This window comes from Capra hircus, chromosome 13 (genome assembly GCF_001704415.2).
Source record: "Capra hircus breed San Clemente chromosome 13, ASM170441v1, whole genome shotgun sequence".
NCBI classification, from domain to species: domain Eukaryota; kingdom Metazoa; phylum Chordata; class Mammalia; order Artiodactyla; family Bovidae; genus Capra; species Capra hircus.
In genome coordinates, this window is record NC_030820.1 from 22,280,084 (window position 1) to 22,299,190 (window position 19,107).

The window sequence follows — 19,107 nt, forward strand, 5'->3', positions numbered from 1 at the left end:
TTCTTCATGTCCTTTATTTATTTTTATATTTTTGTTCTATTTGTTCAGTCAATTATTGAGAAAAGGAAATGAACCTCTCTTACAGTAACTGTACATTTTGTTATTTCTTTGTTTTTTTCTCTTCAGTTTTTGCTTCATTTATTTTGCAGGTCTCTTACTAGTTACAGAACATTTAGGATTCTTATATCCTCTTGATGAATAAATATCTTTATCCTGGTAATATTTCTTGTTTGAAATGTACTTTCATATTAATGTTATGAATTCAGATTTCTTTGAATTAGTGTCAGATTGCTATGTCTTTCCCGTGCTTTTAATATCTTTCTGTATTTATTGTTTAAATGGGTTTTTTTTGTAGGCAACATGAAGTCTTGAATTTCTTTTTTCACTGTTATAATCTCTGCCTTTTAATGGGAGTGTTCAGGTAATTTGCATGTAATGTGATTATTGATATGGTTGTATTTAAATCTATCCTTTGTTAATCCTTTTTAATTTGCCCATCATTTTTCATTTTCTTTCTTTTTCCTCATTGACCATTTTTGGTGATTCCATTGTGGCTGAGTAGAAATAATTCTTCATTGTGTTATTTTTATTGGTTGCTTTAGGGTTTATACATCTTTAGCTTGTCAGAGTCTGCCTTCAAGAAATATTACACTTTTTTCACATACCACATAAGAACTTTGCAACTGTATACTTTCATTCCTACCATTTTTTCTTTGAACCTGTTTCTGTGATGTTTTAAAATTTTTACATATTTTATGAACCTCACAATTGTTCCTGTTTTTGCTCTAAATCATCGGTTACTTTAAAAAGAGACTTAAGTAATTAAAAAACCTTCTATATGTATCCATGTAGTTATTGTTTCTAGTGCTGTGAATTTGTGTACATTCACATTTGCATTGTTGTCCTCCTTCCTAAAAGACCACCTGCTGTGTTTTCTATGGTGTTAACTGCTGGTGATTAGTTTTCTCAGCTTTTTAAAAAAAATCTGTAAAGCAATTATTTTGCCTGTGTTTTTGCAAGATATTTTAGCTCACTTTAGAATTTTAGGTTAATGATTGTTTCTTTTAGTATATTGAAGATTTTACTCTTCTTTTTTAACCTTGCATCTTTTTCAGGAGAAATCTGTTTTCATCCTTAACCTTGTTTCTTAGAACGTAGACATTTTCCCTCACCACCACCACCCCAGCTGCTTTTATAGTTTCCTCTTTATTTTTGTTTTTAGTGATAACTATATAATTATGATGTGCATTCATGGAGTTGTCTTCATATTTCTTATACTTGGAGTTAGTTGATCTGTAGGTTATATAGTTTTCATTAAATTTTATAGTTTTATTCAGAGTACTTTTTCTTTTTTTCCCCTCTGCTATAATTATTTTTAAGTCCTTTCCTCCTCCTTCCGTCCCCACAACCCCCCACCCCCCACCCCCCACCCCTTTTTGGGGTACTATAGTAGCATGTAAATAAGGCTTCTTGATGTTGTCCCATAGGTCACTGCATGTTAAAAAAGTCTTTTTTCTTTGTGTGTTTCATGTAAAAAAATAAAAGTTTTAATTAAAAATTTTTATTGGAATATAGTTGATTAACAATGTTTTGTTAGTTTCAGGTGTATCGCAAAATTAATTGGTTATACATATACATACATACAGTCTTTTTAAGAACTCTTTTCCCATATAGGCCATTGCAGTGTATTGAGTAGAGTTCCCTGTGCTCTACAGTAGGTTCTTACTAGGTATCTATTTTATATATAGTAGTGCATATATATCAGTTTCAGTCTCCCAGTTTATCCCTCTTTTCCTTTTCTCCTGGTAAGTTATATGTTTGTTTTCTACATCTGTGACTCTACTTCTGTTTTGTGAATAAGTTCATTTGTACCCTTTTTATAGATTCCACAGATTAGTGATACCATATGATATTTGCTTTCTGTGTCTGACTTACTTCACTCGGTATGACAATCTCTAGTTCCTTCCATGTTGCTACAGATGGCATTATATTCTTTTTTTTTTTTTCCCTAAGAAATATTCATTTTATCTCTTTGGCTGCACAAGATCTTAGTTGCAGCATGTGGAATCTAGTTCCCTGGCCAGGGATTGAACCCAGGCTCCCTGTATTGGGAGTGCAGAGTCTTAGCCACTGGATCACCAGGGACATCCCTATATTGTTCTTTTTTGTGGCTGAGTAATATATCATTGGCTCTGTGTACATTTTCTTTATCCATTCCTCTGTTGTTGGACAATTAGATTATTTCTCTGTCCTGGCTATTGTAAATAGTGCTGCAGTGAATGTTGGGATGCATGTAATTTTTCAAATTACAGTTTTCTCCTAGGAAATTTCTCCTAGGTATTTGCCTAGGAGTGGAATTGTAGGGTCATATGGTAGTTCTTTATGGTAGTTTTTTTAAAGAACTTCCATACCGTTCTCCATAATGGCTGTGTCAGTTTACATCCCACCAGCAGTGCAGGAGGCTTCCCTTTTCTCCAGACCCTCTCTAGCATTTACTGTTAATGGCCCTTCTGACTGGTTTCAAGTGATACTTCATTGTAGTTGTGATTTGCATTTCTCTTAATAATTAATGATGCCAAACATCTTTTCATGTGCCTTTTGGCCATCTGTATGTCTTCTTTGAAAAGTGAAAATCAATCAGTGGTGTCTGACTCTTTGCGACTCCATGGACTATACAGTCCATGGAATTCTCCAGGCCAGGTTACTAGAGTGGGTAGCTGTTCCCTTCTCGAGGGGATTTTCTCAATCCAGGGATTGAACCCAGGTCTCCCACATTGCAGGCACAGTCTTTCCCAACTGAGCCACCAGGGAAGCCCAAGAATACTAGAGTGGGTAGCCTACCCTCTTCCAGGGGATCTTCTCCAGGAATCGAACTGGGGTCTCCTGTGTTGCAGGTGGATTCTTCACCAGCTGAGCTACCAGGAACTCTGTCTTCATTGAAGGACATACAGAAATGTCTGTTTAGACCATCTGCCCAGTTTTTGATTGGGTTGGTTGGTTGTTTTTTATATTGAGCTGCATGAGCTCTTTGTATATTTTGGAGATTAATACTTTGTTGCTTCATTTGCAAGTATTTTTTCTCATTCCGTGGATCTTTTTGTTTTGTTTACAGTTTCTGTGCCTCATGTTTGGTAGTGTCTGTATTGTATTTTAAGAATTGGGCTATTGAAAAATTTGTGAATTTTATGAGAGGCTTGAATAGTACATCATTAAAAAAACATTTGACCAACATTATTCTGTTTCATCATGTTGGTGGAAGGCATAGCTATGGTCGTTGTCATTCCCTCTGTGCCTCCTCTCCCAAACATGGATTATAGAGCTTTGTAGAATAAAACATAAGACAACTAACTATACCTTTAAAAAAGTAACTGCCATTTCTTTGGATACCTCTGATAGTCTTTGACTAATTATGAATATAAAAATTTTGGTTTGAAGTTAGAAATATTTTTGTTCCTGATTAATGCTGTTTAGTAGGTATGTTGGTTTAATCTGAGGACTAATAATTACAGTTAGCTATGAAACAAAAATCAAATATGTTTTAAATGTCTATCCTGAAAGATTCATTAGGTTACCTATAAATCACAAAGTGTTTATGCATTTCTCTAAAGGCTGTCACTATAGCCTGATAACCAATTTTATCTCTAGTAGAAATGAAAATAAGCAAGGCTGTATTTACTTAGTTGAGTACCATTTGAAGAGTTAATTTGTGTTTTATGGCCAATTATTTGAAAAATATGTATTTTTCGCACTATCATGGCTCTCAGAGCAGTGAGATGCTTATATCTAAGAGTTATGTAGGTTGTGAAACTGACTGAGAAAACAGAGGTTTGTGATGTTGGGAGCCTCTCATTGTGTCTCCATTGGCTGTCCTCCTACCTACACTTTTTTTCTCCACCTTCTTGGTTTTGATTGATTGTATGTTGTAATGGAACTCCACAGTGCCATACTATTTAAATAGCATGTTGTGAAACAAATACACTTTAAGTTACAAACTTGGCATTAAGGTAGAGGACTGTTTGAGTAAAACCTGTAGAGCCTTTTTTTTCCTTTTCTTTTTTTTTTCCTTTTCATTATGTATAATTTTTTTAAGTGGTAGAATCTTTGACTGAAAGTTTTTTCTTTCTGATTAACAAAGCTGTGATATCTTTTGAAACTTAGGTGTTGAGGTTTATGAAAAATAAAATGTTATGATTAATTTATTACTACTTTGATCACTAAAATTTGTGTAATTTTCATTAATTACTTTCTTTGTAATACCTTTTCTTCCAAATATCATGTTTTCATTGGATTTATGGACATTGTATAGTTATGGGGCAAGCAAGGATATCCTATTGAATGACTCTGGAAGGATTGTTATTGTTTAGTTGCTAGGTTGTATCTCTCTCTTTGTGACCTCATAGACTGCGGCATGCTAGGCTTCCTTGTCCTTCACTATCTCCTGGAGTTTGTGCAAATTCATGGCCATTGAGTCAGTGATGCCATCCAGTCATTTCATCCCTTCTACCCCACTTCTTCTCCTGCCCTCGATCTTTCCCAGCATCAGGGTCTTTTCCAGTGCATTGACTCTTAGCATCAAGTGGCCAAAGTATTGGAGTTTCAGCTTTAGCGTCAGTCCTTCCAATGAGCACCGAGGACTGATCTCCTTTAGGTTGGACTGGTTGGATCTCCTTGCAGTCCAAGGGACTGTCAGAGTCTTCTCCAACACCACAGTTCAAAAGCATCAATTCTTTGGTGCTAAGCTTTCTTCACAGTCCAACTCTCACATCCATACATGACCACAGGAAAAACTATAGCCTTGACTAGATGGACCTTTGTTGGCAAAGTAATGTCTCTGCTTTTGAATATGCTATCTAGGTTGGTCATAACTTTCCTTCCAAGGAGTAAGCGTCTTTTAATTTCATGGTTGCAGTCACCATCTGCAGTGACTTTGGAGCCCCCCAAAATAAAGTCTGACACTGTTTCCCCATCTTTTTCCCATGAAGTGATGGGACCAGATACCATGATGTTCATTTTATGAATGTTGAGCTTTAAGCCAACTTTTTCACTCTCCTCTTTCACTTTCATCAAGAGGCTTTTTAGTTCCTCTTCACTTTCTGCCATTAAGGGTGGTGCCATCTGCATGTTTGAGATTATTGATATTTCTCCTGGCAATCTGATTCCAGCTTGTGCTGCTTCCAGCCCACCATTTCTCATGGTGTACTCTGCATAGAAGTTAAATAAGCAGGATGACAATATACAGCCTTGACGTACTCCTTTTCCTATTTGGAACCGTCTGTTGTTCCATGTCCAGTTCTAACTGTTGCTTCCTGACCTGCATATAGGTTTCTCAAGAGGCAGGTCAGGTGATCTGGTATTCCCATCTCTTTCAGAACTTTTCACAGTTTATTGTGATCCACACAGTCAAAGGCTTTGGCATAGTCAATAAAGCAGAAATACATGTTTTTCTGGAACTCTCTTGCTTTTTAGATGATCCAGTGGATGCTGGCAATTTAATCTCTGGTTCCTCTGCCTTTTCTAAAACCAGCTTGAACATCTGGAAGTTCATGGTTCACGTATTGCTGAAGCCTGGCTTAGAGATTTTTGAGCATTACTTTACTAGCATGTGAGATGAGTGTAATTGTGCAGTAGTTTGAGCATTTTAAAGTCTTCTTTAGATGACTTTTAAACTTCATTAGGGTCAGATGGGTGGTATGGAAAACCTCAAAATCAACTCGAATTATTGGGGAAAAAAATATCTGAAAAGGAAATTTCAAGCGATTTCCAAAGTGAATTATCTGGATGGGAAAGGTTCACATTTCTGAGGTCATCCATGCAGTTTAATCAACTTAAATATGATTGGTTTGTTAAATGGCAGTTTGTTTTCTCCTGAAACATACTTAAAAACTTTGTTCTTATTTGTGTATTATAGTTTATTACAACAGGGATTAATTTTTATGAGATAATATTATGTCTTTTGTATTTGATGATGAAAATCTGTTCTTGGGTGTGATGTTATGGGATGGGTGTAGCACCAGGGAGGCACGTAGCAGAAAAGTAATAGTAAAGAATATTTGGTTTTCAGAACATTTGAAGTTTTACCTTATTACTTTCTTTGAACATTAATTTGCTAAAAATTATTTGGTAACCTGATTTCATCGTCGTCATTTTCTCATTTTTTGAATTTATCCGATGTTTTGTATTGAGTAGTTGTTATGTTTGGGAAATTTCAGTTTTGCATATTTTCAGATTTTTGACTTGTGTTCCATCAGAGATTTCAGGTAGATGTATTAGGAAAGTATTTATTTATTCAACAGAAATTTAGGTCTAGTTATAGTCCAGGCACCAGTTTAACAATGACAACACCCTTTGGATCAAACAAACCTTTCATTTCAAAGCATGTTGATTAATTTACATCTGGCTTCATACTTTCATAGTTACTTAATTGGTCATTATTTGCACACACCTTATATTAAAATGGTTATTAAAAACTGAAAACCATTTACTCAGTCTTTATCTTGCCTCTCCCTTCCCCCACAACTATATATAGGGGATGATTGAGAATCAGTTACATCATATAATTGTACTTTTAATATTTAGAAATCTTAACTGCAAAATGAAACTGTTTCCTCTGCGGAAAAAATGGTGTCTGTTTCAGGGGTTTTAAGCTTTCCCTTTTGAAAAGCAGCCTTCACCTCAATTTTAAAAGTTCTTGCTCTGATCTGTGCTGCCGCTGCTGCTAAGTTGCTTCAGTCGTGTTCGACTCTGTGTGACTCCATAGACGGCAGCCCACCAGGCCCCCCCCCCCAACCCCCCCGCCCCAGGATTCTCCAGGCAAGAACACTGGGGTGGGTTGCCATTTCCTTCTCCAATGCGTAAAAGTGAAGTCGCTCAGTCGTGTCTGACTCTTAGCGATCCCATGGACTGCAGCCCACCAGGCTCCTCTGTCCATGGGATTTTCCAGGCAAGAGTCCTGGAGTGGGGTGCCATTGCCTTGGTCCTTTCAATCTCATGGATGTGGCCCACTAATGAAATTGTAGTGCCTTGCTTCTTTCTAGGTGTTGCCTTCCTGTTCTGAGCACTAAAACTGGTTTAAATTTCATGTCTAGAAGTGGAATGTTCTTGTTTAAAATGATGCTTCCTGAGAAACAAATATCATTTGTGTTGCTTACTCTGAGTCACTAAATAAAACAACTAATAGGTACTTTTACTAATTGCTGCAGTTTGATGCTCAAACAGCCATGTTATAAATTATCTATATTTTTAAAAGAAATATTTATACCAGATTCTAAACTTTTGCTTGATTTTTTAGGCAGACTGAGTTATTTTTATAGCTGAAGTTTTCGTATTTTTATTTTACAAGTCCAGTAATTATTTTTTATTAATGTACCATCTTCTGCTTGTAGACAAATTGTAATAAATTCTTTTTCCTTTTACTTCCTTTCTCAATCAAAATGTTAGACTTATACAAGCACTAGTAGCAACTCTATATCTGGATCCTTGAAGCGCTTGGAAGATACTGCAGCTCGATTTACGAATGCAAATTTCCAGGAAGTCTCTGCTCACACTACTAGTGCAAAAGATGTTTCAGAGGCTAGAGGGTCAGAGGGCAAAGGGAAGAAATCTTCAGCTCACAGCTCAGGTCAAAGGGGAAGAAAGCCTGGTGGAAGAAATCCAGGAACGACTGTATCAGCTGCTAGTCCTTTCCAGCAAGGTATTACTTATGATGTTTTAGTTGAAATACTTGTTCTTATGATGATCAATAGTAGTTAAGTTTTAGAAAAGAATTATTTTTTCCTTATAACTGTTGGATAATAGAGGTTATTTCATGATTAGTTGTTATACTAAGATTACTTCAAAGACTAATATTCCTTCTTAAAATGTTTCTGGGACCTTCGCTTTCCTTTTGTGTTATGACCTGTGCTTCTAAAGTTGAAATGTAATTTTTTTAAATGTTAAAATAGATGTGGAATAAAGTTAACAGTTTGGGGCGAAAATACAAGCTGGAGTTTTCCTTTGCTTTATGCTCAATAGAAAAGTCATTCTATTTTATAAGTTACTTTTATTTATCTTTCCCAGTTGAACACTAGAACTGTATACATTTTTAGTAAGTGAACAAGTACTGAGTAAATTTTAGGGGAGCTAAATAGTTTTCAGTAAATAATAATTACTGATATTAATGCATTTATTATGAAGCTTGACATTTAAAGTAGATGTTTACTCAGCCTACATAAGTTAAGTGTTAGTCGCTCAGTCGCGCCCGACTCTTTGCGACCCCATGGACCGCAGCCCACCAGGCTTCTCTGTCCATGAGATTTTCCAAACAAGGATACTGGAGTGGGTTGCCATTTCCTTCTCCAAAGGATCTTCCCAATGCAGGGATTGAACCCGGGTTTCCTGCACTGCAGGCAGATTATTTACTGACTGAGCTACAAGGGAAGCCCCATATCTTTTGGTAATTATGAATACCCAATTTTGAGTTGTAGTTAAACAACTGTTTTTTTTTTTTCCAGTGTATATATGTTTTATGCATTCTTTTGGGACATAACTTATACTGAAAAAATAATTTGCTATTTAACTGATATTCAGAATTAACAAGGCATGGTATGTTTTAATATATGGCAGTACTGTTTTCTGGCAACAGAATAACTCAGCTAAACTTTAGAATCAGTTAGCCAAATATTCTAGGTTTTTACTTTGTATAATTTTTATCATGGACATAAATATTTTGAGTAATATAAATGTTCAAAACTGTTCCAAACAAATATATTTAATAAAGTATAAAATAAAGGCCTCCTTCTCTCCCCCACCTCCCATCCTGCCCTTTTATTCCTAGGAGTAAATGAGGGGGAAATGCTGTCCTTTCCTTTACCCTATTCAAACTTTTGATGATGATAAAAATTACACCCAAAATCTGCCAGGACATAATTTGAATACATAGAAAGATTGCTTAGTCACTGAACTCTTCATTAAAAGAGTATATTCATATATTTACAACTAAGTTATTCTTGGATTTCAAGATTTTCAAGTCCTAAATTTTTTTTTCCTTTTTCCTCATGTAATAAAAAATTAGATAGAAAAGAAAATGCTAAACTTGCTATTTTATGTGTAATAAATTTTCTGTATATTATTTTTATGATACTTTGGAAAATAAATAGTAAAACTGTAATTTTTTTTTCTTTGGCCATGCCACAGGAATTGCAGCATCTTAGTTTTCTAATCAAGGGTTGAACCCAAGCCATGGCAGTGAAAGTGCTGAGTCCTAACCACTGAACTGCCAGGGAATTCTCGTAAAATTGTAATTTTTGATGTAACTTCATTCACATTTTGAATGTGATTGGCAGAAGTCAGTTATTTCTTCTTTGTAATGAAGACCTCATTTTGTACTGCTAAAATTGCATTTTTGAGCTTTTAATTGTATCTTTGAAATGCTAATCCATTTAGAAAAGAATTCTCATTTTCTTAAACTTAATAACATTGGAGTCTTTCCCTGCTTCTGTTAAGATATGATAGAGATACGTCATGTTTTCATATCCGAGGTAACATTCTAAAAAGTTTTAAAAGTTGAAATTTATAGTAGAGCATTGAAAGTAATTGTGTTTTTTTTTTTTAATTTCAGGATTGTATGTGAATTTTAGAAAATATACATTTAATGTATTGCATATACTAAATGTTTTAAAGTATTTACCTTGCTGTTGTGAGCTTTTAACACCAGCTGTAAAAACAAAAACATGCAGGAAAAAGACAGATGGTGACAGATCAGAATGGATAATAAAGAACTTCTTTATAGCTGCGAATTAAGTGGCAAATTGCAGTTATACTTAAATGATTGATGTAATGTAAATTGCTTCTTAATATGTATATTTTTCTATACAGAAATGGCCTGAAAATGGTCATAGCCGTACACGTAATTTCATAAATGAATAAGGCAGATATTCTCTTGAAAAAGTTAAATTTTAGAACTATTATTGTTTTCTAAATGAGCCATTTCAGCAGAACTTAAAATTTAAAAACCAAAACCATGAGACTTTAGTTTAAAATAAATTATTTCTGTTTGTAAGGAAAAAATATCTTTCTGAATGTTTAAGTGAATTTATGTGTGATTACCTATGAATGTTCTCTGCAATAAAATTTGTATTTAGCTTGGAATTTCCACTGCCAACAGAACACGTCATTTTGAGCTTTTGTTTCTAAGTATAATAGTTAAAACCTGATATAGTTTAGTTTTATGAAACACAATAGTTATGTGGTCAAAACTGAGTCTAAACATGTGTTACTTCATTTGGTAAGTGTGATGAGAGGGTTAAAGTGAAATGGTGGACTGAACTTATTTCATCACAGCCATTAGTTTTTACCTGGTAAATAAGAACTTTGAGCTTCTTATATCTCATAATGACATGATGGGCTACTAGTATTCTTTAAGTAAAGAGTGGGGGAAATAAGCAGTTTTGGAAGTTTTATGAGAGGTGCCTCGCGTATGATTTTACTTTCATAAAAGCAGTGGCAAAATATAAGTGGCCGGTATCTTTTCTTTATGCAGCTCCATGAGAGGTAGACTGGGAGAAATGTGAGTTATGTAGATTATTCCATGTGATCATTGTTGTTTTATCAAATTCATGGTGGGTTAGATGTAACTGAGTGATAATATTCACTAACATTATCTTGAAGTTAAAACTCAGAACTTAACGACTTAAGCAACATCTTTTGGTTCTTACTATATGTTGGGAACATTTATCATGGTATCTCAATAATTGCAAAAGAGTAAATTCCCCATGCCATTCAGAGTTCGATCACAGTCTTTTGAAAGTCTTCTTGAGACTTAGCTGTTCTTCAGTCCTTCCTCAGCATATGTAAGGCATGTGGGGAGAGCTGAGGAATGCTGCCATGGTAAAAGTGAAAGGTAGGTTCAGAACCACATCTTGTATCTTGGTAATTGTACAGGTAATAGCTTGTAATTCAAGAGTTAATCAATTTAATAACTATAAAATGACAAGTATAATTTTATAGATAAACTTGATTTCAGTAATCTTTAAAAAAAAAAATCTAGCTGAGTTATATACCGATGTCCTTGGTTTTATAGTTAGTTTTTTTCGTCCTCTCTTTTTGCTAATTGTATCATTTCTACTGCTCATGGGAACTTTTGCATCCAATTTTTTCTTTTCCTACCCCATTTTTTTTTTTCCCCCACTACAGGCAGTTTTTCAGGAACTCCAGGCAGTGTAAAATCATCTTCGGGAAGTTCAGTACAGTCTCCCCAGGATTTCTTGAGCTTTACAGACTCAGATCTGCGTAATGACAGTTATACTCACTCCCAGCAGTCATCATCAACCAAAGATGTACATAAAGGAGAGTCTGGAAGCCAGGAAGGGGGGGTAAATAGTTTTAGTTCCATAATTGGTCTCCCTTCAGCCTCAGCTGTTATTTCACAGCCTAAAAGCTTTGAAAATTCACCTGGAGATTTGGGTAATTCCAGCCTCCCTACAGCAGGATATAAGCGGGCTCAAACTTCTGGCATAGAAGAAGAAGCTGTAAAGGAAAAGAAAAGAAAAGGAAATAAGCAAAGTAAGCATGGGCCTGGTAGACCCAAAGGAAACAAAAATCAAGAGAATGTTTCTCATCTCTCAGTTTCTTCTGCTTCACCAACGTCATCTGTAGCATCAGCTGCAGGAAGTGTAACCAGCTCTAGTCTTCAGAAATCCCCCACGCCACTCAGGAATGGGAGTGTGCAGAGCCTCAGTGTGGGCTCCTCTCCACTTGGTTCAGGTAGGCCTAGCCCTTTGTTTCCCCCTCCACCCCTCCCTCCCACCACCGCCATCCTCCTTTCACCTTCACAAGCAAATCGTTTTAAACTATCATTATGAAAATACTGTGAGTTGCTAAGAGACATTTAATTTAATTATCTTAATGAAAAATGTTGTCTTAGAAGGACAGTTCGGCCTTTGGTCTTTGGAAAAGACATTTGGCACTACTCCAATTTTACATAACTAAATATAGACTAAATAGTTCAGTTCATCGGTCATTCATTTCTTATGAAACACCTAGAATTGATTTCCCATTTTTTTGTTTTTGCTTCACTTGGATAGTATTTTAGAAATCAACTCAGAATTTACATTTACGGTGTGAGAGCGCTATTTTTGATTGGTATTTGTTTGGGGCTTCCTTTCCCTAAACCTCAGTTAGTCTTTATTTTCTCAGTAGTTCCTGACTCAAATTCTAGTTGAATTAACGCTATCTGGAATATTTTTCAGTCAGTGATAGGTGATTTAAATTTATGGACTTTAAAAATCTCATTTCAGTCCAGGTTCGATACATGATACTGGATGCTTGGGGTTGGTACACTGGGACGACCCAGGGGGATGGTACGGGGAGGTAGGTAGAAGGGAGGTTCAGGATGGGGAACACGTGTGTACCTGTGGCGGATTCATGTTGATGTGTGGCAAAACCAATACAATATTGTAAAGTGATTAACCTCCAATTTAAATAAATAAATTTATATTTAAAAAAATCCCATCTCAGGAAATATCTCAAATGTTACGTATCATTTTTGTTTTCAATTGTGTTTACCAGTTTTTGCCATCATTTTTACTATAGTATGAATGGATTTATAAATGCTGTTATTTACCACATTGGTATGCTCTTTTAACTTATACTTTGTGATGTAAATATTATTTTCAGTTTAAAAAAATTTCAGGATGTGTGTTTTTAAGACAGAAACTTAGCTGAATGTTGGCATTTATCTTTTATATTATATCTTCAATTTGAGATAAATGACTTTAGATGTGTTCATTGTAAATTTTACCCATGTTTCAACTTTAGATTTCTGATTATAGAAATGATGAAATTTTGGCTAAAATAAACTATGGATTTTGCCTGTTAGATGGAGAAGATAGGTGGAAAATGGTATATATAAAATAATAAATAGAATTTAAGTGAAGAGTATTCCATGTTTATTTTACAAATATAGAATTTTGTATTGTTTCTGTAGTTTTACAGACAATTCAGTAAGTAAATGTAAGAAAGACCATTATAAGGGAGAAAAGAGCTTGTGTAAAAGTCAGATATGAAAAGTAGTAACTTATTAACTGCCATCTGTTACATTCTTTTTTATCTTGTTTAATCTTTAGAACAGTTTTATGACATAGGGGCTATGAATGCCTCTATTTTATAGCTGATAAAACTGAGACTTAGGTAAAATATCAAGATCACACAGTTAGGGATTTCTTTCTCTCTTTATTTCTGATAGCTGGCTTCTTTGCCTGTGGTGGACCTGTTAGGTTTTTTGGAGAAATGAATAGAAACTATGGAAGGATTTAGTACTGTTAAAGATGGTTTAGAGCAAGATTCCTTAGTCTTAGCACTATTGATATTCTGGTTGGGCTAATTCTCTGCTGTGCATCACTGCCCTCTGCCTTGAAGCATGTTTATCAGGATTCCCAAACCTTACCACTACCCATAGTGACAATCAAAAAACATTTGGGTTCTGAAAGGGGCAAAATAGCCCTTGGTTGAGAACCACTGTTTTAGAAGGGGAAAATAATAAGTTGCATCAAGAAATAAGTTCATTGAAAAGATTTTAATATTTTGCACCCTTGAATATATGTTTTATTTATATAGTATATTTGCTTTGAGACCAGAAGAGCTTAGCAGATAGTCATAGCCCCTGGTCACAAAAAATAAATTTACACAGATTTCCTTGGAAAAAATTTTTTAGTTCATGTTTTTCTTTAGCAAAGAGGCACAGGAATCAGGTAAGTAACAGACAGAAAATTAGGTGTAAATTTGCTCTTAGGAGGAGATCCTCACCAGTGTCCTATCCATAGGGGCACAGTCTGAGAGTTAACTAAATTTCAGAAATTGCATTTGGATGCCAGTTGAAATACACATCCTCAAATTAATGGACTTAAAATACCAGTTTACACTCTTGAGAAGATTTTACTGTGTGTTACTGATTTAGGGAGATTTTAGGTGTGGAAATCATATTCTTTACATAGTGATTACATTGAGAGAGCAGTGTTTGTGGCAGAAAAATATGAATTATATCCCTTTTACCTCACCAGTAGGCAAAACAGAAATTTAGGGAGAAATTCCCATAAATATTTCACGAAGTTTAGACTTGTCAGGATTTTTTTCCCCCTTAAATCTGTATTTTTAAATCACTTTGAAGATTGTATAGATCTTGTTAAAGCTATTATTATGGAGTAAGATTGTTTAAAACTATTTGAGGTAATATATTATTTAATCTTACACATTTAAATAAAAGTTTTATGATTAGATCAGAGCTTTCTCTCATTGATAAGCTTAGTTCTAAAAAGTCTATTCTTACCTAAGAAATGCTAGCTGAATGCCATGAATATTTAGGAATTAAGTCTTCTTACCATAAGTTAAGATTGCTAACTGCTGTTGAAACTTAGCCTGTGCTGCACACTGGCTTCCATAGAATATTATTGCTCATTATATAGAAGAAGAAATATAAACAGAATTCTCACAGCTCTCAGTGGTGGAACTATGCATTTACCTTGACTCCAGTAACAGTTATAAAATTTAAGGGGTGTTTGTTGATGAGGGTCTAAAACCATGGTAGTACGCTGTTGGTCATACTTTAAGCAATGGGATCAACAAGAAAATTTGAGCCAATAATTTTAACTTGCAGTAAGTACTACCTCCTACTAGTAGGAAAATGTTAATTTTACTTTCGCACTAATTTTAGATTGAGAAGTCACTTAGTAATTATACAAGCTGAAAACTTTATCCTGTATAAATAAGTCATAGAAGGAATCTGTACTGTGCAGTGTGTTACCAAGAGTCTTTCATGATGTTCTCTTTAAAAGATGCATGTGCAAGTAACAATGCAGGCAACCTTGTATACAGCTATTAACTATAAGGTGAGCTGTACCATGCACTGGAACCCTAGCTCCAGCAGGTTAGGGCCTGTGTTTGCCATGTTCATTACTGTCTCCACTGCTAGCTAGTGCTTTGAACAAATTAAGTGCTAAACATTAAAAAGAAAAAAGAGTGAATACTGTTAGTAATTAGTGATCACTGAGAATGTACCATGTGTTTAGTAGTATCCTGTGTAGTTTTGTACTTGTCTTTCAAGAGTTTTTACCAGGTTGCAAGTGAAATTATTTTTTTAAAAGCTTCTCATGTAGTATTACAGGCTAGTTTTAGGATATATAATTAGCTGGAAAAGACCATGGACAAAATGAAATTTGTATTGTTCTTTGGAGTTGGCAGATAAAGAAGCCCAGCATTATTATCAGAAAAGAAAGTTAAGGTATATTTAAAGGATAAACTTTATAAAAACAAGAAGCTTGTGTTTGTGGGATAGAAGTAACATTGATTAAACAGGGCAGGATGGGTTTATGGAGAGTAAGTCTGAACTTCTAGTAATGATATCTTGTATATCTTGGAACACCTAAGAGTTTCTAAAGAACTCTTTAATGACCATCTCAGTTGATCCTTAGAACAATCTTGTGAAATAGACAGGACAGCTGCCATTGTTGTGGTAGTTGTTTTTCCTCTTTACCACCACTAAGACATAAAGCAGATGTACAATCAAGTCCTTATGATGTGATTCTCTTAAAATTGTTAGAAATAGCAATTTAAGAGTAGTCAAAGTTCTCTCTTGACATGTTCAAATTACAGTAGAGCATATGTGTCGAGATATGTATTCTAGGAGGCCTAGATCCAGTCAGAATAGAAACCCAAAAAACACCTCTAAACTGGAGTGATGGAGGATTTGTATTGTAAGATTTCTATTAAAATAAATCACAGTACATCCCGTTAAATGACTACTGTTTTATAGTGACTTGCACAAAATTTACTCAAGGTTATAAGTTTTGGCTTATAGATTATATTAAACTTTTGATTGAGTTCTTTCCTACATATATTCTTATGAGGTATTAACAGGCACCTGGTCTTTTGAAATGTTGAAAGTTAGGATGTTGAAAACATTGAAAGTTTTGGATGAATTGACATGTTATATTTGTCCTTTACTGTTTTCCTGTTTATCTCAATCACAGTAGGAGAATTTAGGATTTACTAAAATGAAAGCACTTTTTTCTTCACAGAAATCAACATGTTATTTTTTTCTGAGAAAAATTTGGTATTCATTAAAACTACTGATAAAGAGTCAGTAGTTTAGCATTAATTTCTTTTCTTTGGGCATTCTCTGCCCTTTCAGAGTATATTCTTCCCTGTTTATTTTTTTTCAATCTTAGTCGCTCGTTCTTTAATAGAGTGCTGTCATACCTTTCTCAGTTAAGATACCTGAAATCTTTCAGTGATGGAATTCTTTAGTGGTAATAAATGCTGTAAAAAGAGATTCTGGAAAGGCAGTCATTCTGTTGTGATGCTGTATACTTATAATTCTTAAGCTCTTAAAAGATAATCACAAAGATAAGTTATTAATATGAGTAAATCACCTCTAGAAGTTTCTTTTGGTTTCTACTGAAATATAAAGTTTATGAAAGTTTGACTTGAGCCCCATGTAACTTTGAAAGGGATCCTATTTATGTCATATCTACTTATATTGGTAAAGTGAAACTTTGAAGTCTTTTTCTGATAAAATATTTTAATTAAAAACAGACTGGTTCTGTAAGCAAATAAGGGAATCATAAAGATATAAAGTATTATTATAGTAGACTCATAAGAGTAGAGTTAGTAATGCAGTACTGGAAACCAGGGAGTAGATACAGTTAGTGAACATAATTCACATCTATCTTAATGACTTAGGTTAATGATTTTGTATACATTGATTATATTGGATTATAAATGAAGAAGATACTGAATACGGCTAAGACCAGTGAATATCTTGGAATCTGTTTCCTTAGAAAATCCTGATTTTTTTGTGTCTTTGATGACATGAAAATTTCTGGCCCTATGTTATGGCTTTCTTTCTATAACAGTATTATATCAAAAGCCAGAATAGCCATATTCCAGTTTATTTCCCATTGACAAAATCTTTCTGCACCAGGTCCTTTGATTATTTTTAGCACCATTCCAAGCAGATACCATTTCTCTAGAACATAGCATGTCTATCTCTTCAGTAGCCTTTTAAAATCTCACTTGTATTGCATTTATTAATGAAACATTAAGGTGGCAAATTCTCCCACAATGGCTCATCTTCTTGGGTTATTTGGAAAGGACTTACACTAAACTGGCCCAAATGTTTAATCTTTAAACTGTATCTCATATCAGTTTCTTTAACATTATAGTGATTGCTTTGTCTTCCTTTTTAATTTCAAATTATTCAGAGTGGGCTCATGATTAGACTTGACTTTTGAGGTAGATGCGTGAATGATGGTTGCCTGGAAGGCTCTCTGGTACATGTTTTTGGTTAACATAATATCCAGAGAATTCCCAGATATCCCTTCTTTAAAAAAACTGGCCAGTGGTGGTGACCATACGTGAATAACAGTTGTTTCCAGATTAGTAGGCCAGGTCTTCTGAGTCACAGCTTTCCCTTAGTCCTGGCTTTATCAATTATTTTTTTATTTGGAATATCATATAGAAATTGACTCCCAATTTCTGAGCAGATTTTCCTTTTAGCAGTGTTTTATTTCCTCTGCTAGTCACCCTCTGCTAGTTCTCTTCATAAGGAAGGAATAAAGCAATAAAAGTAATTGCTTGTTCATTATAATCATCAAAAATGAAAGATACAAGATAATAAGCTGAGTGTAGTTTAATGAGTTTTACATAACTGTAAGTTATATAAAACTTACATAACAGTAAGTCATAATGGTTTTCTGCTCAGATAGAAACTAAATTTTCATACTTACAGTTTCTAATTGAATACAGCATTCAGATATTTTTGATACATTGTTCTCATCTAATGAATTGTATAAAATTTATCTCATTACCTAACTATATTTCCTCATAGTAGTGTATCTATTTATTCTTAAAACATTTGTTACACAGATTCGTTTGTAAGCCCGTATGTCTTTTCCTCATTCTTTGCCCACATATGCATGCACACATATTTCTACACTGTCCTGTTAAGATTGTGAGAATTACATTCTGTTTGGTCCTTGTACCCCTGACGTCCCAATTACTGGCTTATAATTTCTGTTCACACAGTTCTGTTTCCCCTTCTCAGCTAGACTTTGGATGAATGTTTTCCTGTTTTTCTGGCCCCTTTCTTTTCTACCCTTAAGTCACTGGCAACTTCTTTGCTGATTTCCTTTCTCCTCCCTCCCAACAGAAATTTCCATGCAGTATCGGCATGATGGAGCTTGTCCAACAACTAGTAAGTTGTCGAACTGGGTTGGTAACCCAGGCTTTTTGACTTCTACTCTGGTGCTTTTTCTAGTGTATTACACCACCTCTGAACCCTTAAGTTTTAATTTTCTAAAATGCAGTTGATTCTTAATTATGTAGGTTTCTCCTACAGTGATAGATTAACTTGCTGTTTTGTCTGACCTGTGTTCAGAATCCATATTACAGTGAAATTGTGACCAAATTTTGTTGATTGCTGGCCTTTTAATATGGTGCTTCTGTTGCGAAATTGTGACTTTTGTTCCCCAGTGAAGTAATATTTTCAATATTTTGGTTTTCACTAATCTTAATGTTCATATATGTATATTGGCATTAGATAGCGTTTTTTGCTTAGACCACTTCATATGTTGAGACTGTTGTTCTAAAGTCTAGGAAATGAGAATGTTTGATCAGGCTAGATGTTAAAATGAGTTTTTTTTTTTTTTTAATTATAAATATTGTTAAGTGTGACCAAAGGTGGATTTACCTATATAGAATTGTATCTTACTGTTACTGACTTTCAGCAAGAAAGACATTTGACTACTAAATGTCTTTTTAAAAGTAGCTTTACATATATTTTTACTAAGGAAATTTATCATCATTATGACAGTATATCTGGCATACAAATTTAGTAGATAATATATTGGCAAATGAAATACAATATCTAAAATTCATACTGTGTGGAAACTGAGCCAACCTTGTAATGATTTAAGTAATGATACATGATAGACTTATGAGATTTTATTATACTAATTCAGTCTATACCTATGTATTTCTTTTGTGTGTTTGAGAATGATCTTAACCTGAAGTCCTTTTTTCCTTACTTAAAAGCTTTCTCAGAGTTGCTGAATGCAATACACAATGGTAAGTTTTATT

The 19,107-nt window shown here is 34.4% G+C and overlaps 1 protein-coding gene across 11 annotated transcripts in view; it reads left to right on the forward strand.

Moving 5' to 3' along the window:
• MLLT10 (myeloid/lymphoid or mixed-lineage leukemia; translocated to, 10) overlaps positions 1-19,107 on the forward strand; it is a 213,050-nt gene that overhangs the window by 135,524 nt on the left and 58,419 nt on the right. For 7 of the 11 annotated variants that reach the window (XR_001918987.1, XR_001918988.1, XR_001918989.1 and 4 more), the window contains 4 exons: positions 7,438-7,690; positions 11,170-11,739; positions 18,179-18,223; positions 19,063-19,095. Coding sequence is in view for 3 of the 11 variants with exons in the window: in XM_018057081.1 (XP_017912570.1) it covers positions 7,438-7,690; positions 11,170-11,739; positions 18,179-18,223; positions 19,063-19,095 (901 nt within the window). In the remaining 8 variants the exon portion in view is untranslated. The remainder of the gene's footprint in view (positions 1-7,437; positions 7,691-11,169; positions 11,740-18,178; positions 18,224-19,062; positions 19,096-19,107) is intronic. The other 4 variants (XR_001918993.1, XR_001918990.1, XR_001918991.1 and 1 more) reach the window with 4 other exon arrangements.